Source organism: Acipenser ruthenus, chromosome 2 (genome assembly GCF_902713425.1).
Source record: "Acipenser ruthenus chromosome 2, fAciRut3.2 maternal haplotype, whole genome shotgun sequence".
NCBI classification, from domain to species: Eukaryota; Metazoa; Chordata; class Actinopteri; order Acipenseriformes; family Acipenseridae; genus Acipenser; species Acipenser ruthenus.
The window spans coordinates 115,883,765-115,891,198 of record NC_081190.1 but is presented as its reverse complement, the minus strand read 5'-3'; the positions used below and the strand labels follow the sequence as shown (position 1 = coordinate 115,891,198).

The window sequence follows — 7,434 nt, the reverse complement described above, 5'->3', positions numbered from 1 at the left end:
AGCCACCTGGGAGACACACCAAACATGTGGAAGAAGGTGCTCTGGTCAGATGAAACCAAAATCGAACTTTTTGGCAACAATGCAAAACGTTATGTTTTGCATAAAAGCAACACAGCTCATCACCCTGAACACACCATCCCAACTGTCAAACATGGTGGTGGCAGCATCATGGTTTGGGCCTGCTTTTCTTCAGCAGGGACAGGGAAGATGGTTAAAATTGATGGGAAGATGGATGGAGCCAAATACAGGACCATTCTGGAAGAAAACCTGATGGAGTCTGCAAAAGACCTGAGACTGGGACGGAGATTTGTCTTCCAACAAGACAATGATCCAAAACATAAAGCAAAATCTACAATGGAATGGTTCACAAATAAACATATCCAGGTGTTAGAATGGCCAAGTCAAAGTCCAGACCTGAATCCAATCAAGAATCTGTGGAAAGAACTGAAAACTGCTGTTCACAAATGCTCTCCATCCAACCTCACTGAGCTCGAGCTGTTTTGCAAGGAGGAATGGGCAAAAATTTCAGTCTCTCGATGTGCAAAACTGATAGAGACATACCCCAAGCGACTTACAGCTGTAATCGCAGCAAAAGGTGGCGCTACAAAGTATTAACTTAAGGGGGCTGAATAATTTTGCACGCCCAATTTTTCAGTTTTTTATTTGTTAAAAAAGTTTGAAATATCCAATAAATTTCGTTCCACTTCATGATTGTGTCCCACTTGTTGTTGATTCTTCACAAAAAATTACAGTTTCATATCTTTATGTTTGAAGCCTGAAATGTGGCAAAAGGTCGCAAAGTTCAAGGGGGCCGAATACTTTCGCAAGGCACTGTACCTCCCCACGTGTTGCTACAACTGTTTAAATAACGTATCTGTCATATTTATTTTTATTAACATCCTCACAACTTTTTACACTTCTAACTTTAAAGTCTGTTTCAAAGCTCTCTTCACAACGGTCGCTCTAGTGCACTGGGGTTTGAAATCTGTCCTCTAAATCACTGCAAAAAAAACATAACAATCGTGGATTGTTATTGCTGTGTTACATGTGTGACAATGTGGGCAATAATTCTTACGCTATCAGTGCACGAGAGCCGACATTTTGAAAAAGAGCTTTGAAAAAAAAAAATTTAAGTGTAAAAAGCGGTCAGGTTGTTAATGAAAATAATTGACAGGTCAGTTTATTTAAACAGCTGTAGCTGCACGCAGGGACGTGTAATAATTGACAGGTCAGTTAATTTAAACAGCTGTAGCTGCACGCAGGGACGTGTAATAATTGACAGGTCAGTTTATTTAAACAGCTGTAGCAGCACGCGGGGACGTGGAACGCTATATTTAAACCGTTGTAGCAGCACGCGGGGACGTGGAATGCGATATTTAAACCGTTGTAGCAGCACGCGGGGACGTGGAACGCGATATTTAAACCGTTGTAGCAGCACGCGGGGACGTGGAATGCGATATTTAAACCGTTGTAGCAGCACATGGGGACGTGGAATGCGATATTTAAACCGTTGTAGCAGCACGCGGGGACGTGGAATGCGATATTTAAACCGTTGTAGCAGCACGCAGGGACGTGGAACGCGATATTTAAACCGTTGTAGCAGCACGCAGGGACGTGGAACGCTATATTTAAACTGTTGTAGCAGCACGCGGGGACGTGGAACGTGATATTTAAACCGTTGTAGCAGCACGCAGGGATGTGGAATGTGATATTTAAACCGTTGTAGCAGCACGCGGGGACGTGGAACACTATATTTAAACTGTTGTAGCAGCACATGGGGACGTGGAATACGATATTTAAACTGTTGTAGCAGCACGTGGGGACGTGGAACGTGATATTTAAACCGTTGTAACAGCACGCAGGGATGTGGAATGTGATATTTAAACTGTTGTAGCAGCACGCGGGGACGTGGAACACTATATTTAAACTGTTGTAGCAGCACGTGGGGACCTGGAACACTATATTTAAACTGTTGTAGCAGCACGCGGGGACGTGGAACGTGATATTTAAACCGTTGTAGCAGCACGTGGGGACGTGGAACGCTATATTTAAACTGTTGTAGCAGCACGCGGGGACGTGGAACGTGATATTTAAACCGCTGTAGCAGCACGCGGGGACGTGGTACGTGATATTTAAACTGTTGTAGCAGCACGCAGGGACGTGGAACGTGATATTTAAACTGTTGTAGCAGCACGCGGGGACGTGGAACGTGATATTTAAACCATTGTAGCAGCACGTGGGGACGTGGAACGTGATATTTAAACCGTTGTAGCAGCACACCGGGACGTGGAACGTGATATTTAAACCGTTGTAGCAGCACGCGGGGACGTGGAATGTGATATTTAAACCGTTGTAGCAGCACGCAGGGACGTGGAACGTGATTTTTTTTCGGAACCCCACTGCTCACTGTTTCATAGTCTTGTTTTCTTAAATCTAGGAAATGAAGAGGACTTGTTACATATGGCTTTTTTTTTTTTTTTTTTTAAATCTATGGAGAAAAATAAATAATTTCTCCATTATGAATCTCCAAATGACCCTTTTCCTTATCCATCATTGTTACTTTTTATATGGCAAAAGTAATCTTTACTCCTAAACCCAGACACTAGCTCACTGTGGTACAAATATAAAAGTATTCTTTATAAAATCAGTCAAAATTTCAAAATCAATCATAGGTTAATTTAGAGAAATTAAAAGAACACAGGACAAGTAGAAATTATTTTTCATTAATTAATATATTTTCTGCATTATAGTTAACATAATATGTATTCTTTTGTGCCACCCTTTAATTTCAGTAAGTATTGATATATATATATTTTAATATATTTCAGACATGAGTAAAATTTCAACAGTCTTTTGCAATAAATATCATAAAATAGAGTTTCACATAATAAATATTTTTTACAACAAAAAATGTTTAAAACAGACTTTAAAAATAGTCAGAATTCAACTTTAGGATTTATACATAAAATGTACACAAAATAATAATAAATGGCACAGCGCTGGTCCTAGAAACGGCACAGCGGGGGCCGGGTGGGGGGGAGAGAAGTGGACATGAATACTTTAAGATAAATTAAGTTTACCAAAATGCTAACAGCATAGTAACAGAATTAGCTACAGTTTTATATGGCACCCATTTATAATTAAGATGTACAAACAACTACAATCTGGGCTGCAATGGAAATCTGGTAACAGCTATACACACATACATATACTAGTGTATTACTGTCTCAATAGTCCTTCACAGATATGTTAAGGATATGGTCTCACACCAAGCTGAAGCATAGAGGACAGCCCTCCCTAGAAAGCATTTCTTTACAATGAATCAAGTGTGTTAATGGAGTAGCCCAAAACAAAAGAAAACGCAAACACTGGCTTGTAAAAGGGTGAGAGGGTAGCAAAAGTGGCATCGTACTCCATGCTTATTCCAGAGAGGAATTTTCAGGGGTAAAAGGGCCGGGAGCTGCATAACGTTGAATTAAAACAGCAAGACTGGGGAGAGTTCCGAGTGAAATCAAGGTTTGGCCTCACCCTGTGAGGGGCAGCTCTCCAGTGTGCAATAGACAGTGTTGGAGTTCTTACACCGGCACCCAGGCCTGTTTATCTGGTCATAGCAGCCCTGGCACATCTTAACACACCCTCTAGCTGGAGGGTAACAGAGTAAGCAAGGCATCACCATCAACATTAATCCCATACACATGAACCTAGAGCAGCAGTGTGACTGGGACAGGGAGCAAGGATTGTCCGCACACGAGTCCCCCTCATCATCGTTTGAACAGTGGTAGAAGATCCCTTTGACCAGGCACATACACGTGCCATACTCCACCATGCTCTCTGCAGAGCATAAACACTGGCGCTTACAAGCCAGGCAGGAAGGCAGAGTCCTCGGTGCTGTGCAATCACCACACTTACACTTCCCACACTGTTCACAGATAAACTGGTGCTTCGCAATCTCCTCTTTCCCTGAACTCTTAAGCTTGTCCCCGAGCGAAGCAGAAGACTTGGGCTGTGTCTGAACAGGCCCGTCTGTTCGGTGGGCTGGACCAGGCCTTGTTGGAGGCGAGCATCCCAGGAGCCCCTGCTCTGAAGAGGCACTGCTGATGCTCCCTGAGCTTGCAGCACTCCCTGTGCTGGTGGACCGACCCAATGCAGGCACCCTAGCATTGTACTGTGCTCCCACGTTTCCTGCTTGGGTAGAAGGCCGGTGTTCGTAGTTGTTATTCACATTGATCAGTATGATTTCGTGAGTCCTTTCATGCTTCTCTGGCCTTTGAACTATCCTGGGAGCAGGCTTTCTCGCTGCAGAAGGGCCCTCTGTGTACTCATTGCTTGACCGGATAACCTTGATTTGGTCCAGTGAGAGAATGGCTGAATGCTGAATCCCTCTTTCATAGGCAAACCTCTGTCTGCTGTCTAAGGAAGGCTGCTGAATCACAACTAATGAACCGCCACTGCCATGTGGACTCTGAAGCTCCATCTGAGAGGATCACAGCTTCTGACATTCACCGTGGACTTGACATGCATCTGAACTCCTGTGCAGAGTGAAAAAATAAACACAAAAATAAATAAATTATACATACTGCATAACTGACAATGCTCTCCTTCAGTGATGTTTGATCCCTGGAATAAGCCCAATTGAACAATGCATTGGTACACTCAGAGAATTTAACATGGGACTATTCATTTGTAACTACACATTATATCCTGCAGCAGTTTTAGAAAATTAGAAAATCACAAAACACAGGACATGCACAAACAAATATAAAAGTTGAAAACAAACACTGAATGTTCGACCAAGGTGAAAATACTAAAGCGATAAGTTAAAAGTAAACATACTACAGTTTCATAACTAATTGCGTCGCTTTTTTTTTTTTTTTCTAAAGACCTTAATAACAGCCGTTGCACACACTTACATTTCATAACAAATACCTGTCCATTTGCATGTGTATAGCTAGTTAACATTAGAATGCAACACCGCGACCCGAGTATCCTGTCCGGAAGGACACAATTCTGCGTTTTTGTTTTATTTTAAAATTATTTTAACAAATAGGTGGTTAAAACGTGCATTCTATGTGCACGAGCTAATGTTAATGCGGAAACTGGGGTTCTTTTAAAAATGCAATAAAATAAATGACATTTGTTAAGTTACTGAAAAACATTTAGACTCGTATGTAATCTTAAGAAAGAAAAAAAAAACACAAAGAAGCGCTCGCCCATGGAACAGTGCGTGAAATCGAGTTTCCTAAACCAGAAGCGTATGAAACATTTGGAAATGTTAAAAGTAATCGTTTATTTGTACAAACCATCACATTTCAAACCGAAATGACCCGATCTTCAAGAGAGGGTGCAAATAATCTCGTACCTTGATGTAAATAAAACTGAATTTTGGATAAACGAAAATGTGTTGAACTCCTTACCAAATTTGCACAAGATCTCCAATCACCTCGCGCAGTAAAAAAAATAAATAAATAAATACTCATGTCTCAAAAACAGATGTCATAATACAGTGTTTAAAAAATATTCCGAACTTGTACACTGGTGGTATCTAACAAATATCCCCGCACTATAGTCCAAGTATTATTATTATTATGATGATGATGATGGTGCAGGTGGTGTAGCTGTACCCTCATCGCAATTCAAGAACGAATTAATAAACAGATCTCGAAGACACGCAGAGGAAGGAAAAACTTATGAATGAAAACAAGGTCTCCACGGGGGAGTGGAAATATGTGTTCGTCACCGCAGGAGGGCGCATTTCCAAACCTTGATCAAAGCAGCACAGTTCTTTAAACACAAACACGGCCTACATAACACACAGGAACGGTACCATGTTAAATATTTTGGTTCTCACACGGCTATTGTAGAAAAATCATGCAATTCCCTTTAGACTTGCATCAAAAACTACATGTCTGATTTATTAAAAATCAATCATGGCTATTCTTCCTTTAGCAATAAATTACAAACCAGCGTTTTCCCAACTTCGTACATTTGAAGGATTGTGTCTACAATTATTCTTTTAACTCTTAAATAATAATAAATAATAATACTGCATAAAATAAATAAATAAAGCATTTTACGCACACTATATTATAAACACATTAAAGCATTGATTGCATACCACACATTTACTGGAAAATTAGAAAAAAAAACGCACCTATTTACAATCATCGGTGCTTCCCAAATCCACCAGCCGATAGATCCACCTAAGATTCAACCAATGAAATCACCTTAACCAATGAACTGCTAAAAACACTGAACATAATGAAGACTGTATATCCAGCGAGAGAAAAGGGTGCGTTCTTTCCAAATGGTTGCATTCATTCGCCACCTTCGAGATAACAGTTCCGCAAAAGTAAATCCACGTACATTTCCAGATCAACAAGCAAACAAGCGCAGGAGAGTGCACACAAGTCTGGAGACGCCGTTTCAAATGCAGACGATCACAACAAGGTTGTATTTGTTAAACCGCGCACAATATATAAATATATATATATTATATGTATGTACGTGTGTGTCCTAATTCAACCCGTGATGTAAATGTACACACTTGTCCAATGTTGTTACTTTACATCCAGGTTCAGGTTTGCACTGCCCTGCCGCTTGGTAATATTGAAGCAGGTACATAAAGCGTTACGCTGGTTGTTCTTTGAACGCAACTACCAACTTTGCAGCAACTCAATCGCTCTGCACAGCGGTCTCTTCCACTGCATGAATGAGAATCTCGGGCTCCTGTTTGTTCATTTAGACTGCTCCCATTGGCTACTCAGTCCAGTGAAACAGGATACATCGCATCCGCTCGCCACTGATTGGCCATATGTTGGAGGGTGGGCGAGGGAGAGAGGCGTGAATACCTTAAGGTGGAACTGACTGTTTGGCTACAGCAGACTATCAGCAGGTCAATAGTCTTGGCTGGCTGATCGTCAGAATGCAAATACCATTCCCAGTATTGGAAAAGTTAGACTTTTTTAAACACATTCACGGGGATTTAGGAACGCTTTCTGTATTTATAAAAATACACAGGCATTATATTATTTATATATATATATATATATATATATATATATATATATATATATATATATATATATATATATATATATATATATATATATATATATATATAACGGGCAGCAGTGTGGAGTAGTGGTTAGGGCTCCGGACTCTTGACCGGAGGGTTGTGGGTTCAATCCCCAGTGGGGGACACTGCTGTTGTACCCTCGAGCAAGGTACTTTACCTAGATTGTTCCAGTAATAACCCAACTGTATAAATGGGGAATTGTATGTAAAAAATAATGTGATATCTGTAAAAAAAAAAAAAAAAAGTGAAATAATGTATAATGTGATATGTTGTAACAATTGTAAGTCGCCCTGGATAAGGGCGTCTTCTAAAATAATAATAACTCACACACACAAAATACAGTTGAAGGGACACAAGCA

The 7,434-nt window shown here is 40.5% G+C and overlaps 1 protein-coding gene across 3 annotated transcripts; it reads right to left on the bottom strand.

Annotated features, from left to right (window-relative positions):
* Window positions 1-2,563: 2,563 nt before the first annotated feature.
* Window positions 2,564-6,755, bottom strand: LOC117408810 (protein sprouty homolog 1-like). 3 transcript variants are annotated; one of them, XM_059006508.1, is made up of 2 exons: window positions 6,545-6,755; window positions 2,564-4,529 (listed from the first exon to the last, which is right to left on the bottom strand). In XM_059006508.1, the coding sequence occupies exon 2, from the start codon at window positions 4,472-4,474 to the stop codon at window positions 3,512-3,514; it is 963 nt and encodes a 320-aa protein (XP_058862491.1). In that variant the 5' UTR covers window positions 4,475-4,529; window positions 6,545-6,755; the 3' UTR covers window positions 2,564-3,511. The 3 variants fall into 3 exon arrangements, with proteins under 3 accessions (XP_058862491.1, XP_033870026.1, XP_033870025.1); XM_034014135.3 differs by lacking the exon at window positions 6,545-6,755 and adding an exon at window positions 5,415-5,733; XM_034014134.3 differs by having other exon boundaries at window positions 2,567-4,529; window positions 6,152-6,754.
* Between the last annotated feature and the right edge of the window lie 679 nt (window positions 6,756-7,434).

What these genes read in the sequence shown, in the direction of transcription:
- LOC117408810 (XM_059006508.1), bottom strand. Translation starts at nt 4,474, where the DNA reads ATGGAGCTTCAGAGTCCACATGGCAGTGGCGGTTCATTAGTTGTGATT.